The sequence below is a fragment of the Phascolarctos cinereus genome, unplaced genomic scaffold (assembly GCF_003287225.1).
Source record: "Phascolarctos cinereus isolate Bilbo 61053 unplaced genomic scaffold, phaCin_HiC Scaffold_4;HRSCAF=312, whole genome shotgun sequence".
NCBI classification, from domain to species: domain Eukaryota; kingdom Metazoa; phylum Chordata; class Mammalia; order Diprotodontia; family Phascolarctidae; genus Phascolarctos; species Phascolarctos cinereus.
This window is the reverse complement of record NW_027555847.1, coordinates 104,345,364-104,368,465: the sequence shown is the minus strand read 5'-3', so window position 1 is coordinate 104,368,465 and position 23,102 is coordinate 104,345,364. Positions and strand designations below refer to the sequence as shown.

Below are 23,102 nucleotides of genomic sequence, written 5' to 3'. Positions count from 1 at the left end.
TATCGATACCCATAGGCCCAAGCCAATTGGTAGCACTTATATTCCTGACTAGAGCACAAACTCCTGGAAGGTAAGGAGCCTTCATATTCGTTTTTAGAAAATTCTCCTGTCGAAAACATATAGTAGGTGTTTAACGGACACTTATTGAATCATTGGGAAGCATCGTTTTGTTTCTTCTCTGCCTCCTAAGGGGCTGTTCCGGGAGGCCCAGTTTCTCTAACCAGCTCCTTTGCCGTTTTTATCCCTGCCGGGTTTGGGCTGAACTTGAAGACGACCTCAAACGCCCGCTGGTTCTCGGATTCGATGCCCCGCCTCCAACGGAACAGACTGCGGCAGGGCAGGGACAGCCGGACCCGCTCTGGTCCTCCACGCTCACATTTGGACAGCTCCCGAATCCCGCCAAGATCCTGTTCCGGAGACACACCGGGGGGCGGGGCTTTGTGGCCCCGCCTCCTCGGTGTACGGCTGCGGCCTTTCTAACGCCGGCGGCGTGTGCCGTAAAGCAAACCCGCCGCGCTCGCTCTGGAGCCGCGGCCGCTGTCTCCAGCGGGCTCTGCAGGTAAGCTCGAGGTTGGGCGCCGACCTGCGGGGCCTCCTCGCCTGGGGCGTCCGTTTTTCTCTTCAGCGCTCCCGTGGGCCTCTGGTACTTGACTTCGAGGATGTCCAAGCGCGCGGGGGATGGGAGGACGGGATCCCCTGGGCCTCGCCGCCCCTAGCCCCCCGCCTTAATGCCCCAGGGCAGGCCCAGCTCCCGAGGTGCTCCTCTGTCCGTGTGTCCGCTCCTCTGCACATACCTCGGGCTCGTCCCCTTGTGTCCCTCCCCCCGTTCTTCCTCCCTTTCCCCTTCTCCCCTTCGGCCCCTCCTGCTCCTTCCACCTCGCCTTTTTAATAACTCAGGTTTATCCAGCGCTTGGAGATCAGACATTCATTACAGCCTTCTAAGGGGGGGGCAAGGATGGGGGGACGGCTACTGTCATCTCTACACCTGAGGAAATGATGAGACTTTGGGTTCCCCCTCCACTTCCACACACACTCCCTTTTTGTTTTGTTTTTAGTTAGAAAAAATACATTTAAAAATTGTCCACCCAAGCCCTCTTCTGACGTCTCTTTGTGGTTCGGCTGTGACCACTGGCCCCAAAGTGAGGTACAAGCGCTGGAAAATACTCCAGCTGGAAAAACCTGGAGGATAATTTCCGGCACCAGACTGGCTGCTGGCTGAGGACAGGTCTAGAAATGTATGAGGAGGAGCCTCACCACGTGATGAATGCTTTTTCCGGGCAATGACGTAAAGAAAAAAATATTAAATGGCTCTCCTTCCTGGGCGGTCTTCCTTTGGCTGCTGCGGTCGCAGAGTGGTAGAAAGGGGAGCAAGGGCTGCTATTTAAACCTAATGTAAATATTAATTTTTGTGCTGTACACGTGAGATCCTTCTCCAGCAACTGGCAAGTGGACATACTGCTGGAAGAACTAAACCATGGCAATATTAACGTCCTTACTGTAAATGAAGGCAGAAAATATGAAGAAATTGGAGCTGAAGAATTAAATGAGATAGGCTCTTGCCTTCAAGGAGTTTTACTGTTGGGGTTAGGGTTCAAACATATTCGTAGGTAAGTAAATACAGATTACATAAAAAATAAATCCACCGCAATTGGGAGGAGGGGGGAAGTTATAACACTTAGGGGAATCGGGAAAGCTCTCTTGATCGAGGTGGTACTTGAAGGAAATGATGGATTCCGAGCTTATTCTAGGAATGGGGGAGAGGGCGTGTGTGTGGGGAACAGCAAGTAAGCTGGTTTGACTGCAGCGTAGAGTGAATAGGAGAGTAACGTGTAATCAGCCTAGAAAAATAGACTATACATCAATTGTCAAGGTCTTTAAAGGTCATGAGAGTCTGTATTTTGTCCTAAAGGCAAATGGGGAGGGGCATGTCACCAGAGCATCAAGCAGAGTGATGATGACCTATGTTTGGCTCTGAAATTTAGCAGTATCAGTCTTGCATCTGTCTTACACATTATTCAGCCCAAACCTTGGGATATAAAGGGATAATTAGGTTGCATATGATTTAAAACCCACAGGAAGTTCTTAGTCTTGGACTCATCAAAGGGTAATAGGTTTAAGGCCTACTTTTTGGAAAATCTTATGTAAAACAATATCAAGAAGGTGAATAATTCTTTGGATTTGATGAGCTATTTGTTCCTGTGTAGGCTGTTGCTTATTGACCCAAGTTACATCCCTGTGGGTGGGCATTTAGAAAGTTGAAGCTGCATTTTTTGCTGCAGGTTTATTTATATGTCTTTGTTGAGTGTTTATATTAGTAAAGATGTTTTAAAAATTATATTCCTCACTGATTTAAATTTTCTAGATTATAGACATGCATTTAGGGCTAGCTTGTACCAAGCCTGAGAAAGCAGCTATGTGAGGATAGCATTATAGAAGGCTAAGACTGGATGAAAAGAGACCAGTTAGGAGGCTGTTGCAATCAATCAGCCAGGTGACAAGTGATGAAGTACTGAACTAAGATGGTTGTGTAGAGAAGAGGATAGATGCAAAAAATATTAAGGAAGTAGAATTAGACAGCTGATGACAACTGATTGGGTTTGGGGGATGAAGGATGATTTGAGAATGACTCATGAACCTGGATGACCAGAAAAATTGTGAAGAGGAAGGATGAGTTTGGAGGAAAAGACATGTGGGTTCTCCTTTGGATATGATGAGTTTGAGGATGCTCAACAGGTGATTGGAGATTAGATACTGGAATTGAGGAGATGGATGAGGATTGGTTGTATACATTTGGGAGTCATCTTCATAGACTTCAAAGTTGAATCCCCAAGAACTAATGGAATTCCAAAGAGAAAGAGACATTTGAGAAGTGGAGAAGGTAGAGGACAAAACCCAGGGGCACACTCACACGTAGGGATCAGGACATGGATGATGAACCTGCAGAGGAAACCAAGAAAGAATGGTCACAATCCTGGGTAGAAAAAAAAAATCCCAAATGGTTGGAGTAACCAGAAAGAGGTAGGTAGTGGTCAGCAGTATCAGATATTGCAGAAGGGTCAAGAAGTAGGAGATCTATGAGAAAGCTATTGGTGACAGAGCAGTTTCAGTCAAGTGGAAACAAGCGCCTCTTTCAGAGGATGAAGACTCAGAGAGATTCTACAAAGAACTTAAGTAGGATTTTCCAAACTTAGGTTAATTTATACTTCAGTCCTTGATGATTTCATTGCACGGATGAATTTGGAGAGGGAGGCAAAAAAATATGGTTCAGATTTAAGAAATGAAAGATACTAAAAGCTTCCTGCTTTCATGTCATGAATACTTTCTTTAAGAATATAGTTGGAAGGCAACAGATATGGAGAACACTGAAGAACATAAAAAATTAAATCTAATGTGTTTTAATAATCATAAATGGTTTCTGCTTTATGAATCAGGTTTTTTTTTTAACTTAGATAATTGCCTTGTTAGATCAAAGTTCTGAAACAGTGTTGAAGGTGAGAGAAAAACCAACATTCAATAATGGTAGCTCCAAGTTGACATAGTCAAACAAGTTATTAATGCTGAAAAGTAAGAAATAAAAAAACAAACTACATTGATACTGGCAATGAGACTGCCTACTTTTCCCCCAACCAGTTGTCTGTTACAAGCTTTTTGAAAGGGATATCCACTTTCTTACACTAGTTATCTATTATGGACACTAGAATACATGGACTTTTGGTAGGATATTCTGTCTGTACTCTTCCATCAAGAATCTATTATGGGGGTAGCTAGGTGGTGCAGTGGTAGAGCCTTGGAGTCAGAAGGACCTGAGTTCAAATTTGGCCTCAGACACTTGACACTAGCTGTGTGACCCTGGGCAAGTCACTTAACCCCATTGCCTAGCCCCCCCCCAAAAAAATTTGAAAAAAAAAGAATCTATTATGGTGTTTGGAAGGGGGAAGATATTAATGAACTCAGTACCTGAATTTTTCCCATGAGAAAGTACAAATATCATTAAGGAAAGTGATGATGATATGGACAGCCAAATGAAACTAAGTGTACATGGAGAAAATCTGTGCTGCAGATGATGCAATTTTGAAGGCATTGATCTTGGGAAGAGAGTAATTTAACAGATAATATTATCCATGATTTTTTCTCCAATGAGTAAAAATAATGGAGAAGATAAATTACTTGGTAGAGGAGAACTTAGCCGTAAAGGCTCTCCTCCAACAAGAAATCTTCCATAGAAGATATGTACATTTTGAGCAGGAGGATTCTTTAGAATTCATCTACCCCAAACCCTTTATTTTACAGTTGAACTGAGGCCCAAAGGGAGGTTAAGTGATTTGCCCAGTGTGATAGAGGCATAAGCAGCAGAGCTGGGACTGGAACTTAGATTTCTTTAAATCTAGCACTGTTTCCATCCTGCCATGTTGCCCAAGGGCTTCCCTGTTATCTGCATAATGCCGAGAAGTAACAAAAAACAAAACACAAGAGGAAAGCCACTGGCCTGTTGGTGGACTTCCAGTGAAAGATTTACCAGAGGACATGGGCAAGAGTTGCACAAAGAGCTATGGATGGTTTATGATCTGCACTGTTGGCAGTAGTACTCACATCAGTAACTTCATGGATCCATTAAATCATTAAATATACATTTAAAGGACTTGGATATCTGTGTATCCAGTATTTCATTAATAAGATCTAGCTCTGCTTTTCATCTTCCTCTGCTTCCATAATTGTTCAGACATAGCAGCAAAGTTTGCAGTTATGTGCCTCTACTCTCTTAACTCATATATAATGAAAAGAGCATTGGATTTGGAGTCAAGACATCTAGGTTCTAATCCTGTCTAGGATACTTTGTAGTTATTGAACTTTTCTGAACTACAGTTTCCTCCTCGTCAGATAGGAATGGTGATTCTTGCAGGGATATTGTAAAGAAAATACTTTGTAAGCAAGTACTCACTGTCCCTTGAACATGCCATACTTGTCTCTGCCTTTGTGCTTTTCTTTAGAAGATCCCTCTACTTGGCCCAAATCCTCACTATCCTTCAAAGCCTGACTTAAGCCTTATTAGATCTCATTGAACTTCTCTCTGTACTGCTAGAGCATTTCTGGTTTATCATACAACTCAGCATTCTACTATTATTTCAGCCATTGTTCCATATATAGTCTGTGTTAATATCTTTCCAACCAGATGGTAAACTTTGAGGCCAGGGATCATGTTTTATACTGAGGTAGTCCTGGAATAGTAAAAATATTATTTGGAGTCCTTATACTTGGATTTCAATTTTGCTTCTTCTGACTTGCAAGCACTGTGACCAAGTGTGACCACTGTGAGCAAGTAATAAAAATAATGATAATAGCATTTATATAGTTTGCAAAGCATTTTACAAATATCTCATCCTTATAACAACTGTGGGAGGTAGATGCTATTATTATCTCTATTTTATACTTGAGAAAAGGCAAACAGGTTAAGTGATTTGCTGAGTGTCACACAGCTAGTAAGTGTCTGAAATCAAATTTGAACCCAGGTCTTCCTGACTTAAGGTCCAGGAAAGTCATTTAACCTCTTGCACCCCAGTGTAAATATTTCTACTTCTTTAGATTGTTGTGAGGATCAAATGAGCTAATATATTTAAAATCCATCATAAACTCAAGTCCATCATAAACATGATAGAGAAAAAGTTGTGGTACTTAAAAAATACTGTAAGAATTTTCATTGGAAACTGACCAGACATGTATAATGGTTGTTTCATATTTTTATTTGTAATATAGGAAAAGCTATTTTTAAGCTGAGAATTCGAAACACAAGTGATGAGATCATATTCATGCAATGTATGAGAGTAAGGAGTCAGTTACGAAGAGTGGTCTTGAAAGAATTTCTTTTGAAGTAAATTGAATCATTTATTTGTCAATAAAGTCTTAGTTCTGATAGAACTTTTTAAATAATAATGGCAACATATTTAGAGTTAACCTTGATAATGAATTAAAACATATTATCCTGGTCACAAGTACGCTCTTTTGAGCTCTACCATTCTTTCTATAAAACCAAGATAGTCTAGGTCTGGACCTATACTTAACAAATTTAGAGTCAGAATATTTTGGGTTCCAGTTTTGGCTCTACTTCTCACAGTATGATCTTGGAAAAGCTATTTAAATCTTTGAATGCTTACTTTTCTCATATCCTTTGGATAACATTCCTCATTATTATGCTCTAGAAAATGAAGATATTAGACCTATGTGCCATATGGGATTGTCGAGAGAATCACTTAGAACTAATAATGAAGTTGAAAAATAGGAAAGAAAAAAAAAACATAAAAATAAGGCATCTTTTTAGTGTTGTACTTGAATGTTTAAAAAAGAGAGAGCTGATAGTGACAGATAGATAGAACAAAACAGGAAATTGAATGGCCAGTATATTCCAGCTGTTCTTGGGCAGGGTGGATTTGATTTAAATCAAATATATTGAAATTATATTTGAATTGTTAGTCAGTTGATTAAGTTGTTTTCTCTGTAAAATTGCATGCAGCAGTCTGTTTCCTTTTTTTTTTTTTTTTGGTGAAGTTGCCTCACAAGGTGGTGCAGTGGATAGAGCACTGTGCTCGGAGGCCGGAAGATTCATCTTCCTGAGTTCAGATCTGGCCTCAGACACTTAATAGCTGTGTGACCCTGGCCAAGCCATTTAACCCTGTTTACCTCAGTTTCCTCATCTGTAAAATAAACTGGAGAAGAAAATGGCAAACCACTCTAGTATCCTTGCCAAGAAAACCCCAGTTTGATATGACTGAAAACGACTCAACAACTTGATTCTGTCATGATCCATTCTACCTCTAACAGTATTAAATAATAATATACAATAACTTCTTGAAATTACAATTTAGAATTAACTCATAGGTAATACCATTTATCAAGTCTTTCTGAAGACATTAGTCCACAATTTGAAAATGGAAGGTAGGCATATTTTTGATATGTAGTGAGATCTTGTATTCTGAACTTGGGTTTGCCTTTTGGCAAGTGTTTTCTTTCATCTTTTTGAAAAATAAAAAAGAATCCTTGGGGTACCTCATCAGACTTGCCTTTTATTATTATCATAATCTTTGTCCTATTGTGCCCTGTTTATAAAGTTTTTCTAGAAAGGTCCCATGGATATGTAAATAACCATGTACAGGTGATGTCTTTAAATGCCACATAAATGAATTTCCTAGACATCTGAAGCTAACTCTATTAAATGTGAAAACATTATCTTTATTTTAGCCAGTTTGAAGTTTCTTTAATATTCATTTTCTTGCTTTCTTAAAATCATCTTTGACTCTTCTTTCGTACTCCTATGCCATGTTGTTTTCCTGGTTCTATCAGTTCTATTTATGTTGCATCTTTTAAATCTTTCCTCTCCTATTCCCTTCCAGTAATATAGCCAGAATTTGAGACTTCATTTTTATACTCCTAGGTTATTGTAGTAATTTTCTAACCTATCTTCCAACCTCTAGTTTCTCTACACTCACCATGTGCAAAATATTCCCCTCTCTAACCAAATAAAGTATAAACTCCTTAGCCTGGCGTTTGAGGCTCTCGAATCATCTAATTTGTTTAATCATATTTAACATTAATTCCTGATTATTTTCTACCTTCCAAGCAAATAAGACCATTCACCGTTCCTCATTCTTATTTATACAACATAATGTTTTCTCTCCCTTGTTCAAACCATAGCCCGGGCCTGGAATAGGCTCTTTCTAACCTCCCAACTCCCACTACTCTTTGCAAAATTTTTAACTCTTTTCCTATTTTTGAGGCCTAACTCAGGCCTCCATGAAGTCTTCTTTGATACCTTTGTTAAATCAGTAAGCCTTTTTTTTCCCCTTAAAGCACTAACTGTTGCTAACTGTATGAGGTGCTAGGAGAGTTCCAACTTCCGACTGGAAGTTCTTTTTCCTTCCTTGAATGTTTAATAACAGGGCCATGGACTTCTGCTTTTCGTTCATTTCCTGACTGTATTAGAGTTGACTGTATTCATGCCTTATCTCACCTCCAAGATTATAAAAGCTTCTTGAGGGCAGGGAGGTAGTGTGATATAATGACTAGAACACTAGATTGGGAGTCATAAGACCCAGATTCTATTCCTAGCCCTGCCGTGAACTTGCTGATGATCTTTTTTTTTCTGAAGCAATTGGGGTTAAGTGACTTGCCCAGGGTCACACAGCTAGTAAGTGTGAGGTGTTTGGTCTGAGGCTGGATTTGAACTCAGGTCCTCCTGACTTCAGGGCTGGCACTCTATCCACTGTGCCAACTAGCTGCCCCCTGAACTTTCTAATGATCTTGGGCAAGCTACTTCACCTCTGTGTTTCTGTTAATGATCTACAAGCTTCCTTCAAACCCTCAAATTCTAAGATTTTTTTGTAGTGGACTATAAGCTCCATGAGAGGAAAGGAGAAGAGGAACCTGTTATCTGAATTACCCAAATTCTGCATCTTCTCCTTCACTTAGGACAGTTTTCTTGCATGTAGTAAATGTTAATTGATGTGAACTTTTTTTCCTATCACCTAGCATAGGGCTGAATGAATAATAGGTACTTAATAAAAGGTTATTGGACTGAATTGAACATAATTTAAACTTTCTTGTTGACTTATTGTTTTAGCCATCAATTACTGTAGTCTTTTATATTGATACTTAAGTACTTCAATAAATTCCTAATCTTATTGAAATGGATATTTCTTCCAAAAGTACAGATCCCAGCTCATCGAAATCTCACTTTCTGTGTAATCTTGCCCATATTCTACTATAAATTCCCTATAAAAGATCTACTTGATGTGCTAGAGGCCTCCTTTTGTCTTGTTAAATTTTATGGGCAGTATTTCAAAACTTGGGCTTCACACTTTGTTACATGACTGGATTACTTGCTTTTCTGATAATACATTTCCCATGCTATCCCTTTTGCTATTTCTTAATGGCAGTTAGGTAGCCCCATGGAGAGAGCACTAGGCCTGGAATCAGGCATACCTTTCAAGTATGGCCTCCACTACTTTCTAGCTATTTGATTCTGGGCAAGTCCCTTAACATCTGCCTCAATTTTATCACCTGTAAAATGGGAATATTAATAGCACCTACCGCACAGACTTATTGTGAAGCTCAAATGAAATAATATTTGTAAAGCGCTTAGCATATTGCATGGTACATAGTAGGTGCTTAATAAATGCTTGAGTCTGCTTCCTTTTTCCTCCCTCCCTTCTTGAACCTAGGTCATTTTTGGTAAGATCTTGTAACGTGCTTACACCAATTGTATTTCTTCTCCATTGTCTTCTAGGGCATCCGTGAAACAGTTTCCATTAGTTCCAAATTAGTATTTCTTACACTTTCCTTGCTAGCAGATAAATCTGCTTCTTGCAGCTTTTCCCCTTCGAATTGCATGTTTTTAATCTAATGAAGTCTATTAGAATTCTGTGTAAATTAAAACTCAGTAAACTCTAAAATAATGAACTTAAGCCCTTCCCTGTGCCCAGCTTTATGATAATTCCATTGGGTATGGGGTGAGGGCTGGGATGCTCAGGGGCTTTTAAAATTTCTTCCTGGCTAGCCATCTGACCACAGGGTAAATGGGATGCTAAAATTATAATCTCGTAGTGAGCTCTTTGAGCTTTAAAATAAATTTAAAAATTATTTCAGGAGTAGAGGGATTTTTGTGGTGACATTCCTTTTCTTCTGGTGTTTATTTTTTTAAAAGGAAAATCTTATTTTGGTTTTAAAAAACTGATTAAACAATCATTTATTTGTGTCCATCCTGCTCTTTGATCCAAGTTGGCATTGGACAAGATTGGACCTTCCTTGACAGGTTTTTAGTGGTAGTGATCCTAAACAGACTTTGAATCTTCATTAATGTTTAGGATCTTGAGGAGACCAGATAATTTGGAGATTGCTCTAGAGATTTGAATTAGTGTTTGTCTGATCAGAATTTGTTGTTGTTGAGTTGTTTCAGGCACATCCGACTTTCTGTAACCCTGTTTGAGGTTTTCTTGGCGAAGATGTTAGAGTAGCTTGTCATTTCCTTCTCCAGCTCATTTTCCAGATGAGGAAACTGAGGTATACAGGGTTAAGTGACTTGCGCAGGATCACACAAAACTAATAATTGTCTGAGATCAGATTTGAACTCAGAAAGAGGAGTCTTTTCAGACCTGGCACTTTATTCACTGCATCAAAGCTGCTCCTAGCTTATTAGCTGATCAGAATGGCCCAACATTAAATCACTTTTGAGCTTGCTTTAATAAACATCATTGTCATCATTTTATAGTGCTTTTGAGGTTTGCAAAGCACTTTATAAATATTTCATTTTATCCTCATTACAACCTTGGGAGATAGACCCTTAATATCTCCATTTTACAGTTGGGGCAACTGAGGCAAACAAATTAAGTGACTTGCCCAGTGTCATATTACTAGTAAGCATGTGAGTCAGGTCTTTCTGACTCCAAATCCAGCCCTCTATCCACTTCGATAACTAGCTGCCCTAGGGAAGGGATGCCAACAGGATGTTCTCAGGATTTTCAGCACTGGGGATAATAACCAAGGCTGCCACCACCACTGAAATATGGATTTTCAGTTCAGCTGTGGGCTCCACCCAAAAGAGACAGCAAGCTTAATATCAAGAAGAATAACATTCAGTTCTGGAGCTAAACAAGGATTAGGAAACCTAGGATCAAATCCTGGCTTTAATTCTCTTACTAGTTTGTGACCATGAGTAAGTCAGTTTGAACTTCTGTTTTTCATAATTGTGAAGTGGTGATAATAATACTTGCACTCTCTGTCTTACAAGGTGTGAGGAAAGTTGTATTTGTTTTTATTTAAAATTATGCTTTTGGAAACTATTTGAGGGTGTTGGGTAAAAGGAGATTGGTAAGAGTGTATTGAGATGATGTTAGTCTGCTGCCTGTTCTTTCTGTTTACAAGTATGTTAATAACATCCACTCTGAAGCCTCAGTTTTTTCAGTTGCCAATAACACATTTATGTGTAACACCTCATAATTTACTGAGTACCCTAATGAGACTGTAGGCTAGAAATAGGAACTTGACCTATGAGTTCAATGGTCCAGGGAATGCCTAGGTAGAGAAACTTCTACCAATGCAGATCAATAACATCTCTGCAACTTAACAGTTTAAGAGCTGCTTTGAACACTGAGAAGCCAGTGACAGGAATAGAATACCTGATGAATGATTTATGACTGAAAATTCATGCATGGCCCTTCTTTAGTCTTGAGTTCTTCCTCATCTCCAGGTATAGTTTTTTTCTTAGCAATATTTTGAGTTGGTGTGATAAGTAAGGGTAAAATCAGGAAAATGTTTGATATTAAGAAATTGTTTTGGTGTCATAGGAGGCATAGAGTTAGGTATTATGTGAGATTGTGTTTATAGGAGAGGGTACACATCTGGAAGGTATACATCCTTCTATGCCCTCAGTTTTTCTTCCTTTTTCTTCTTCTCTGTAATTTTTATTCTACCTTCTGCTCCCATACTTAGGCAAGCCTTTTCTCCACTCTTCCCATCCACATAACTTTGAAACCAACTGAAATTCAGCAAAAGGCCACAGGGAAAATATAAGCACATGTTGTCTTAGGCAAGGGTATATGTATTTGTAGGGAGGAAGAGGTATCTAGGGGTAGTAGTAATTCTTTCACATTTCAAAGACCCTTTCCTTATTGCCAGTTGCTAGTTATTAGAGGCGAAAGATCTCATGTAAGTGTTCTTTAGATATATTATTTTGTTCACAGAAAGCAAGACTGTCGACTAATACAAAATGATGAAAAAGATTGAATTATTTTCGAATGACAACCCAATGAACCCTGAAGACAAATGAGTAAAATCAATAAAAACGTGATTTTGGCTCTCTTAACTCTGACAAGTTCAGTGTTTCTGCTATTTCAGTTATACTACTACAAGCACTACTTATCTCCAAAGGTAATTTTTTTAAAAAATTCTTCTTTTCTCTATTGGAGACAATCTAATTGTGTGATTTTGCAGTCTAAGAACAGCAAATCTATTGTCTTTGCAGTATTACAAAATTACCTGTAGTTAAAAAAAAGTCTTTGTAAAGGTACTTTGAATCATTTTTTAAATTCTTAGTAGGTTAATATGGGTGTTGAGAGCTGCTACCAAATAAAAACTTTAGATGTTGGTTTGGTTTTGCAATGTCAAAACAAATATGCTAATAAGCGTCTATGGTGTTAAATCTACTAAACTGTCTCATGTTGACCCTGTGTTCCTGTATTTGAAGAGCTGTGGTTCTTTTATAGAGATTTCTTTTACTTTAAGTAATCTCATTTAAGGAAATACTGAATTTACATAACTGATGAGGTAGAGAGTGAATTTGTTTGCATAACCTGATAAAAAGAATTTTCAGGTTGAAATATATTAGTTTTTATATGGCATCACATACTGGTGAAATGTGATACTGCAGGTCTACTTTCATTAGCTCTCCTAATTATTTCATCAATAGAAGTTACTTTAGGAAAAGCTTCTATAATTGAGAAGGAAAATCATAAAGTTGGAAAGGTACTATGGAGTTCTGAGCAGCAGGTATAATCCTTCTGACATACTTGACAGTCCATTAAGCTTGCAGATATCTTAAATTATTCCTTGCTTAAGAATTTCAATTCAGGCTGTTGGGGGTATTTTTTCCCATGAGACTGTATCTTAAGTTGTGTAGAAAAATAAAATTTATCTTACAACTAAGTTTTCTAAATGTATCTGTGATATACCATCTGCTTTGTTTAAAGGGGCCATAGCCATTGTAACTGAAAATATTTTTAATGTAAAGGTTTTTTAATTATAAATTTACTTTTTTAATGGACTTAAATGGCAACAGACATGAATATTTAAGCATACAAAGAACAACACAAAAAGAACACTGAAATTCTGATTTTTGCAGTTTGAGTTTTTAAAGTGTATATTAAGTTTAACATGATAGTAATAAAACAGCCCTTCTTGTTTGTCCCCTTCTGAACTTCCTTTTCTGTATCTTTTTAGTGTTTCATTGATACTTTTTTCTTACTTTTCATGTCATGGTTACTACTCACCAAATGTCTTCCTCCACCCAAAAAAATTCCTCCCAATAAGTATAGTTAGGCAAAACATATCCTCACATTAGCCGTGGCTGGAAACAAATCTCCTGCCTCTCTAGCTCATCATCTATCTATATAAAAAAGTGAGAAATATCTTTCATCATCAGTCTTCTGAGCTATGAGTCATTTTATTGATCAAAATTCTAAAGTTTTTCAAAGTTATTTAATTATTGTAGTCATATAAATTGTTCTCTTTGTTCAGTTCATATCAGTCTTCCTAGGATTCAGATTTTTTTGAATCTGCAGTATAATAATATTCCATTACATTCGTATACCATATGTAGCAACCCTTTGGAGTAGCTCCTCCCAAATTCACACTCATGGGTTGGACCCCTTGACAACCGTCCCAGTTTCAAGGCTCTCTTTGGCTCTCCGCTCTTAAAACTATAGCTCAGGAGCATCCACTGATGTGTTTAATTAGTCAGTCAAAGGCTGTAATTCAAAGCAAAGGTGTTTACTAAAATGTTTTGTGAGACTAGTACTGCAAAATATTTCATAAATCTGGAGTATTTCTTTTCTCATTGACGTCCACATGCTGCTTCCTCTGGTCACAGCACCTTTCTCTGGGTATGTTTTTCTACCTACTTTCTCTCTGGAGTGATGCCTCTTACCAAGACAGTTGATCCACTGTAAGACACCATTGCTGAAGCAGGGAGAGAAAAGTCCTTTCCTCCTCCTCCCTTTTTCCCTTTGTTGCATTCTGGAAAAAGTATAAGGGATAGGGCAAAGAGTTATTCCCTCTCAAAAGATAGTTTCTTCCGCCAGAGCTGGCTCCTTTTTTGGGGACTAGACATGATGTTTTTGACTGACTTTAGAGCTGGTAAACTTGTTTTTAGGTCACCAGGGGGGTGGTTGATTCTTTAGCTAATGGCTGGCCATCCTATAATTCCATTCAGTTTGAGAAAACTCCCAACTCCTTTTATAAATTTTCATAAAGTTTTTATTTTAATTTTTTCTCATTATGAACTTAATTATCAACACTTTAAGATTCAAAAAATATGGAAGAGGATTGATTACATAAGAAACTTTTGGCCTCTATATTACATAGTGTATAAAAAATTCTACCTCACTTAAATCCAATTCGCATGCACATCAAGACATCACCCCATGATGTCATTGGCCCTCTCAAAAACAAAGGATGGACAGCAATACAGAAATATAAAGTTTAAGAAGGTAGTGACAAAATTGCTCTGTCTTCCATTTTTTTTCTCTTTTTCTCTTCTGTGCATTTAAAAAAATCTTTTTGTTACCCCCCCCAACGCCCTTCATTTATCACTACCTACTAGCCCACCTTCCCCCCAAGTAGAAGCCCCCCCTTGTAATCAATATGTATAGTTAAGCAAAACAAATCAGCACATTGGCCATGCCTAAGAATTCCATTATGTCTTATTCTGTCCCTCTGGTCCATTATGCCTCTGCCAAGAGGTGGGAGATAAGTTTCATGATCAGTCTGATGAAGTCCTTCCTGATTTGTCTCTGTCTCCGCTTTGGTCAGATTTCTGAGGTTATTCAGAATCATTTCCCATCACATTATTATTATGGTCATCATGTAAATTATTCTCCTGGTTCTGTTCACTTTATTCTGCATCAGTTTATATGAGTGTTCCCATCTGAATCCATCATATTCATATTTTCTTATGGCAAAATAACATTTAGTTATATATCACATTTTGTTCAGACTTTCTCCAAGTAATAAACATCTTGTTTGTTTCCATTTTTTTGTTACAAGAAAAAGTACTGCTATAAATAAGCTTATACATATGAGTCCTTTCTCTCCTTGACCTTGGAATATTTACGTTATACTGACTGTTGCTTGGTCAAGGAGTATTTATAGTTAATGACTTTTGGGGTGTAGTTCTACATCGTTTTCCTGAGTTTTTATAATTTATAGCTCTCTAATTATTCATAATTTGGAGCATTTTATATGGTTAATAGCTTGCATTTCTTCTTTTGAAAACTGCAGTTCATGTCCTTTGACCACTTATCTATTGAGTAGTAATTTAATTGAGATTTAGATAAGGTTTCAGTTGCTTTCTTTATATTATATATTATTTAAAGCCTGTAATTTCTGCACTATTTTTTTTTACCGTTAACAATAGTTAAAAGAAGTGAAGTACTGAAAATCAGAGTTTTATGTTATAGTAGAAAATGTTGAAAGCAAAAATCATAAATTATACCAAAACAATATTGTATATGTTTTATAGCTTTACCAATATCTTAGCATCTTAAAGGACCATTGCTAGCATGTCAATGTTGATATTTAAAACTATTTTAAGATATTTAAAAGTAGGGGCAGCTAGGTGGCGCAGTGGATAGAACACTGGTCTTGGATTCAGGAGGACCTGACTTCATATCCAGCCTCAGACATGTAACACTTACTAGCTGTGTGACTCTGGGCAAGTCACTTAACCCCATTGCCTAGCCAAAAAAAAAAAAAAGATATTTAAAAGTAGCATGAGTGATGACCTGAGGTTACACCTGTATTGATCAGAAATAAAGTCCTTTCTTTGTAGAGCACTTCTTTTAGATAATAGCCCCATTATTTGCTGCCTTTTTGTAAGTGGCAGGTTTGCTATGACTTCTTTTTCAACTCTGTGTCATTTTAGTTAAAATTCAAAAGGCCATTGATGTGCAGTGTTTTTTCAGTTTAGGCTTTGGGAAATCACAGGCTTGCCAATATTTTCCCCATTCAAGTGGAAGTGTAGAAGCTTGTTGCTTGAATTGTGTTTGATGGCAGATAATTATATGTGAAATAAAAAATAGTTGAGGAAATTGTTCTATAGGGAAAGGAATACATAATGATATCTTTGAGAGTTTAAAAACTTATTTCATATCAATTTCTGAATTGTACTTCTTCATTGTTGTGACTCATGATCACCGCATTTTAGAGAAATAAAATTTCAGGTGACCCCAAAGGGCCTGGTATGTGTAAAGGGTGGCAACATATTACCAGTGTGATTACTTGTGCATGAAAAGTAGTGTAAAAGACCTCATTAGTAATATGAATGGCCAGAAGAGAAGGAGTGCTGATTACATAAAGAATGACGAATGTTCAGCCTAAGTTCCACAGTGTTATTTAAAAGAATTTGAGCAAGGCAACTAGGTGGTTGAGTGGATTCTCTGTGAAGGATTTACCAAAAAAAAGTGAGCAAGAATTTTGGGAAGGCATGTGGGAAGAATATGGGAAGATATAAATCACTTCTCATCTGTACTGGTAAGAGTCTGTCACTGTATCAGGAGTGCCTGCATTTAGGAGATCATTAATCCATTACAATGCTAAAGTATTTTATTGGATAAATGTGAAAAGCACTTATTGACGGGAAGTATGAAGAGAGGAGGACACATAATCAAATTAAGATTGCTTAGTATAGTAGGCAGAGTATTACAGGTTAGCCCATTAAGCTCTGTTTTATCAACCTATTTCATCATCTGTAAAATAGAGATAATAACATCCACCTGACAAGGCCTACCTGATAGTATCAAATGAGATAATGTATATAAAATGCTTTACAAATTTTAAAGTCATGTATTTGTGAACTATTATTAATTCAGAGAAATATTCAGTGGGTAATATATCTGGAAATGCCTTTTTTTTTTAAGGCGGTTAGGGTTAAGTGACTTGCCCAGGATCACACAGCTAGTAAGTGTTAAGTGTCTGAGGCTGTATTTGAACTCAGGTCCTCCTGACTTCAGGGCCAGTGCTTTCTCCACTGGGCCACCTAGCTGCCCCTGGAAATGCTTTTTAAAACACCTCTATAAAAAAAAATTATAAAGCACCTCTATATTTTAATGACCTCCTGTGGTATCCCGGTTTTAAGAAATAATGAGTTTTCCCTTCTTTTCCTCTCCTTCCCTAGACTGTTTTGTTCTGTTTCATTTTTGTTTAGTATTCAGGCCCAAACCTTCCCTGTCTTTGTTAGACTGTGAGCTCCTTTTGAGTTAGGGCTTCTTTTCTTTCTTTCTTTCTTTCTTTCTTTCTTTCTTTCTTTCTTTCTTTCTTTCTTTCTTTCTTTCTTTCTTTCTTTCTCTCTTTCTCTCTCTCTTTCTCTCTTTCTCTCTTTCTCTCTTTCCTTCTTTCTCTCTTTCTCTCTTTCTCTCTTTCTCTCTTTCTCTCTCTCTCTCTCTCTCTCTCTCTTTCTCTTTCTCTCTTTCTTTCTCTCTTTCTCTCTTTCTTTCTCTCTTTCTCTCTTTCTCTCTTTCTCTCTTTCTCTCTTTCTCTCTTTCTCTCTTCTCTCTTTCTCTTTCTCTCTTTCTCTCTTTCTCTCTTTCTCTCTTTCTCTCTTCTTCTTTCTTCTTTCTCTCTTTCTCTCTTTCTCTCTTTCTCTCTTTCTTTCTTTCTTTCTTCTTTCTTCCTTTCTCTGTCTCTATTTTTATCCCCAAGCACTAATAAATGCTTTTTGGTTGATTTGTTCCCTTAACACAGCATTCTTGTCTCTTCTTTTCAGAATGTAAACACTAAGTGTTTGTCATTTATACCTTTTGAATTGTTCAGATTTGTTTATCATGGGTTTTTGGTGGGGAGGAGTCTACTATTTTGCATTTCATAGTCTGGCTTTTTGACAGAAGTGTTTGGGAGTCATCAGTTCTGTCAGGTATATGGAATGAATTTTTCTTGAGTGCAGTGTTTTCTTTTTTTCTTTTACTCTTTGCTTATACCCTGCTCAGATTTTTTTTGTTGTTACTGATGAGTAACCTATCATAATTCTGATTGGATTTCCTTGTTAAGTGTTCAGTCTTTTCATGGCTATTTGTAGTACCACTGTTCTTTCAGTCACTCAGGTTCACAGTGTCAGCTTCATTCTCAACTCATTAGCAAGCTGGGGAATGTATGCCTTGTTTTCTTTATGTCAATAAATAAAGTTCAGAGACCATCAGACTTTTTCTGCAAATTTCTTTTAGCATCTAATTCTGCTTTACAGATTTCCCTTTAATTTTTACTCCAAAGGTTTCTTCTTTTCCCTTCCACTGCCAGTATTTCACACTATCTCCAGTACTCCATTCCTTATTTTTGTATCTTCTGCATGAAGCCACAAGTTTGTTTTCCATTTTTCCCCTCTCAGTATGCTTATGGATAATGCCTCCTTTCCTATTGTGTTTACCCTTTTGCCTGGATCCCTATAAGTAAACCCAGGGCTCCTCAGGAATCTCTTGACAATACAGAATACAGCAGTAGTACATAACTAGCATGGAATAAAAGTGGAATGATCATTTTTCTTCCTGAGATTCTAATGCTGTTTTTCTGCAAGTTTTCAGCATATTTTTCTCATCCTGTGATTTCCTTACCACTCTCAGTAGGTCCCTTCACCTCTCTGATCCTCATTTTCCTCATTTAAAGAATAAAAGGGTTAGTTTAGCTACCTCAAAAGTACTAGCTCTTAATCTTAGAATCCTGTAACTGGAGAGGTTCTTTTTTTCTTTTTCTTTTCATTTTAAATATTTATTTGTTTTTCTACAATTATACATAATAACAGTTTTTTTAAAGTGTTTTTTTTGTTGTTGTTTTGTTTTGAGTTCTAGATTCTAATCCTCCCTTTCACCTCACTGAGGGAGAGGGTAAACAATCTGATATAGGTTATACGTGTGTATATGTAAAACATGTTTCCATATGAATCATTTTGTGCAAGAAGACTTGAAAAAGAAGGAAGAAAGGAGGAAAAATAGTAAGCTGCGCCTTTACCTAGTCTCCCATGTTAAAAATGACACTTCCCTCTCTTTCATTTCTCATATCCATTGAGATAGCAGGCCTTTCTAATTCTGCCTTTTACTTTTGTGTCTTCTCTCTTACTTCTGTCACTCTGGCTCAGTCTTTCATTATCACCTGCCTTTACTGTTGTAATAGCTTACTAACAAGTCTTCCTACAAAGTAGTTCTTTGTCATGCCATTTGTTAAAAGTCTGCATTGGTCTCCTATTGCTTTCCAAGTAAAATTTAGACGGCTTGGCCTGGCATTTGGTTCCTTCCACAATCTTTTGCCAGTCTACCATTCCAGCCTTATCTTTTATGACTTCTTTTCATGTAAGTGAAGAAGGCATGAAGAAGCAGCTAAGGGGTGGACGTGGAGTCAAGAAGTTTAGTCAGTCATTTTTCAGTTGTGTCCAACTCTTCATGACCCCCTTTGATGTTTTCTTGGCAAAAATCTTGGAGTGGTTTGCCATTTCCTTCTCCAGTGAAATAAGGAAGTTCTGAGTTTAAATCCACCCTCAGATACTGACTAGTGTTGTGATCCATGGCAAGTCACTTAACTTCTGTTTGCCTCTGTTTCCTCATCTATAAAATGGGCATAATACCTGCCTTCCAAGGTTGTTAGGATCAAATGAGGGTATTTTTAAAGCTTTTCACAAACTTTAGAGCACAATATAAATGTTAACTGTTTCTATGAACTCTATACCCCTCCACTCCTGTCATATACTCCCTGCCCTTTCCTCCCTCTGCTTATGTTCTTTGTTGTATTTGGAATATCCTCCCTCTTCATTTTTGCCTGTTGAATTCTTACCCTTTCTTTAAAACCCAACCTATATGTTACCAGGCCTTCCCAGATAGCCATAGTTGATAACAACCTTCACCTTCAGAAATCATATAACACTTTGTTTTTCAACTCTTTTTATGTAACATTGTATATTGTCTGTGTTTGTACCTTATTTACTTAGGAATCAGCAAGCTTGATGAAAGCAGGAACCATATCTTATTTTAACTTTGTATTTCCCCCATGCCTAACACAATCAACACTTGACAAATGTTTAGTAAATGGAAGAATAAATAAGTCAGTCTCCATAACATAAACATAGTCTGTAATATCAGTATAAGTACATTCTTCTAGTTTGCTAGTCATTGGTAAATATAAGCTTGTTCAGGGACTTTCGTCCTTTACACTTTACTATCCAGTCACATCTTGATTTAAATGTTTTTTCTATTTTATATCAGTATTCTTTAAATTCTGATTGAAAGCTCATAGAGGGCTCACACAATGTTTTTGTAACTGTAGTGTCTTGCATAGGACCATGTTTATGTGGGCATTTGCTAAAAAATTTTTAGACCAATGAATCAATTTGTCAGATTTGTATGTTCCCCTTATAGCTGGCCTAAAGGAAAGGTTACTTAATAAGCGTGAACTTGCTGAATTTTTCAAAATATTTTTATCTTAGAATGGAGCTGTTTTATCAGGAGCCAAAGGAAGTAAAGTTGGACACAATAATGCACAATGGGTAAGTATAATATGAATTTAATATCTCAATGAATATTGTCAGTAAGTTAACAGAACTGAACAATGAATGAGGAGAATACTGATAAGAAGTAATAAATGGACATAGGCTAATTTGTATGAATTCTGAAAATATAGCTACATTTGCAAGAAAACCAGCAAATGTCATGGAGCATATTTCAGACACAGTGTCCAAATTTGGAATGTATTCCTACCTAATTTTTTGCAAGTAAATTTAGCAATGCTAGGTTTGCCATTTCTGAATGCATATGTCCTAGTAGTAGGCATCAATAATATGACAAGACATTTCAGTATTAATGATACAATTCAGTCTTTGACTCCTCTGCTACCAGTGAGGAAGAAGACTTTTAGATTAGAACTGGGCTTTTAGGTCACCAAGCAGTCATCGGATACTGATAAATTCTGGGTCACTGCTGACATCAGCTAGAACCAAATTGCTGTTTAAGTGGTAAAAGTTCAGACATTCTGTTACCAAACTCCTCACCCTATCTAGTCTAGAGACATATATATGTACTTTTAGTGATCTAACATGGTGATTTTTTTTTAATAATAGAGACTTTTATAGGATTTTTTTGGGAAAAGAGGAGCAAGATATACTAGATATTTAATAATCTAATCTGAGCTATACATAGAGCTGGGATTAATCTACATGAGATTAATCTACATAGATTAAATAGAATATTAAGCATGTTTTCTACTCTCCACTTGAAGCAAAATGGAATAAAACAAAACTTTGTTCATATGTCATTCTTTGTGGTAAGCTTGATGCTCATCAATGATGTGGCAAGGTAAGTAATAGTTTATATGCCTACCTCAGCCATACTTGAGACCTACCAAATAATTTTTCTAAATTTAAAAAATTTAGACATGCAGTTCATAATATAAATTTTTTTAAGCTCTTAAGAGCCCACATGAATATACTGAAATAGTATGTTTAAAAAAAGTTTTTAAATTAATGTATTTATCTTTAGTTTTCAACATTCATTTCCACAACATTTTGAGTTCCAAATTTTCTCCCCATCTCTCCCCTTTCCCCACCCCAAAATGGCATGCATTCTGAATACCCCTTCCCCCAGTTTGCCCTCCCTTCTATCATCCCCCCCCATCCTCTTCCACTTATTTTCCGGTAGGGCAAAATAGATTTCCATACCTAATTGAGTGTGTATGTTATTCCCTCCTTAAGCCAAATCCAATGAGAATAAGTTTCACTCATTCCCTCTTACCTTTCCCCACTTCCCCTCCACTGTGAAAGCTTTTTCTTGTCTGTGTTATGTGAGATAATTTACCCTCATTCTACCTCTCCCTTTCTCCTTCTCCCAGTATAATCCTCCCTCACCTCTTAATTTTATTTTTTAGATATCATCCCTTCATCTTCAACTCACCCTGTGCCCTCTGTCTATATATACGTGTGTGTATATATGTGTGTATGTATATATATATACATACATACATACATACATGTATATATATACATACATACACACATATATACATGTATGTATATATATACATACATACATACATACATACATGTATATATATACATATTTTTTTCCCCTCCAACTACCCTAATACTGAGAAAGATCTCATGACTTACAAATATCATCTTTCCATTTAGGAATATAAACAGTTCAACTTTAATAACTGTCTTATGATTTCTCTTTCCTGTTTACCTTTTCATGCTTCTCTTGAGTCTTGTATTTGAAAGTCAGATTTTCTATTCAGCTCTGGTCTTTTCATCAAGAATGCTTGAAAGTTCTTTATTTCACTGAATGTCCATTTTTTCCAAGGAAGGATTATACTCAGTTTTGCTGGGTAGGTGATTCTTGGTTGTAATCCTATCTCCTTTCCCTCCAGAATATCATATTCCAAGCCCTCTGATCCCTTAATGTAGAAGGTACTAAATCTTGATTGTGTTTCCACAGTACTTGAATTGTTTCTTTCTGGCTGCTTGCAATATTTTCTCCTTGACCTGGGAACTCTGGAAGTTGGCTACAATATTCCTAGGAGTTTTCCTTTGGGAATCTCATTCAGGAGGTGATCAGTGGATTCTTTCAATTTCTATTTTACCCTCTGGTTCTAGAATATCAGGACAGTTTTCCTTGATAATTTCTTGAAAGATGATGTCTAGGCTCTTTTTTTGATCATGGCTTTTAGGTAGTCCAGTAATTTTTAAATGATCTCTCCTGGATCTATTTTCCAGGTCAGTTGTTTTTGTAGTGAGATATTTCACATTGTCTTCTATTTTTTCATTCTTTTGGTGTAGTTTTACAATTTCTTGATTTCTCATGAAGTCATTAGCTTCCATTTGCTCCATTCTGGGTTTTTTTTTGGGCAATTGGGGTTAAGTGACTTGCCCAGGTTCACACAGCTAGTAAGTGCTGAGTGTTTGTTCTGAGGTCTGATTTGAACTTGGGTCCTCCTGACTTCAGGGCCAGTGCTGTATCCACTGTCCATTCTCATTTTTAAGGAAGTATTTTTTGGTTTTGGACTTGCTTTTCCATTTGGCCAATTCTGCTTTTTAAGGCATTCTTCTCCTCATTGACTTTTTCAACCTCTTTTGCCATTTGGGTTAGTCTATTTTCTAAGGTGTTATTTTCTTCAGTATTTTGGGGGGTCTCCTTTAGCAAGCTGTTGACTTGTTACTCATGATTTTCTTGCATCACTCTCATTTCTCTTCCCAGTTTTCCCTCTACTTCTCTTACTTGTTTCTCAAAATCCTGTTTGAGTTCTTCCATGGCCTGGGACTGATTCGTATTTTTCTTGGAGGCTTTGGATGTAGTAGCTTTGACTTTGTTGTCTTCTTC

The 23,102-nt window shown here is 37.2% G+C and overlaps 1 protein-coding gene across 4 annotated transcripts in view; it reads left to right on the top strand.

Moving 5' to 3' along the window:
* The first annotated feature begins 452 nt into the window (after window positions 1-452).
* FKTN (fukutin) overlaps window positions 453-23,102 on the top strand; it is a 71,536-nt gene continuing 48,886 nt past the window's right edge. For 2 of the 4 annotated variants that reach the window (XM_021002227.2, XM_021002224.2), the window contains exons 1-3: window positions 453-559; window positions 11,727-11,913; window positions 20,219-20,278. In XM_021002227.2, the coding sequence (XP_020857886.1) occupies window positions 11,809-11,913; window positions 20,219-20,278 (165 nt within the window). In that variant the 5' untranslated portion in view covers window positions 453-559; window positions 11,727-11,808. Of the gene's footprint in view, window positions 560-580; window positions 1,608-11,726; window positions 11,914-20,218; window positions 20,279-23,102 lie in introns of those variants that run through there. The other 2 variants (XM_021002226.2, XM_078152478.1) reach the window with 2 other exon arrangements.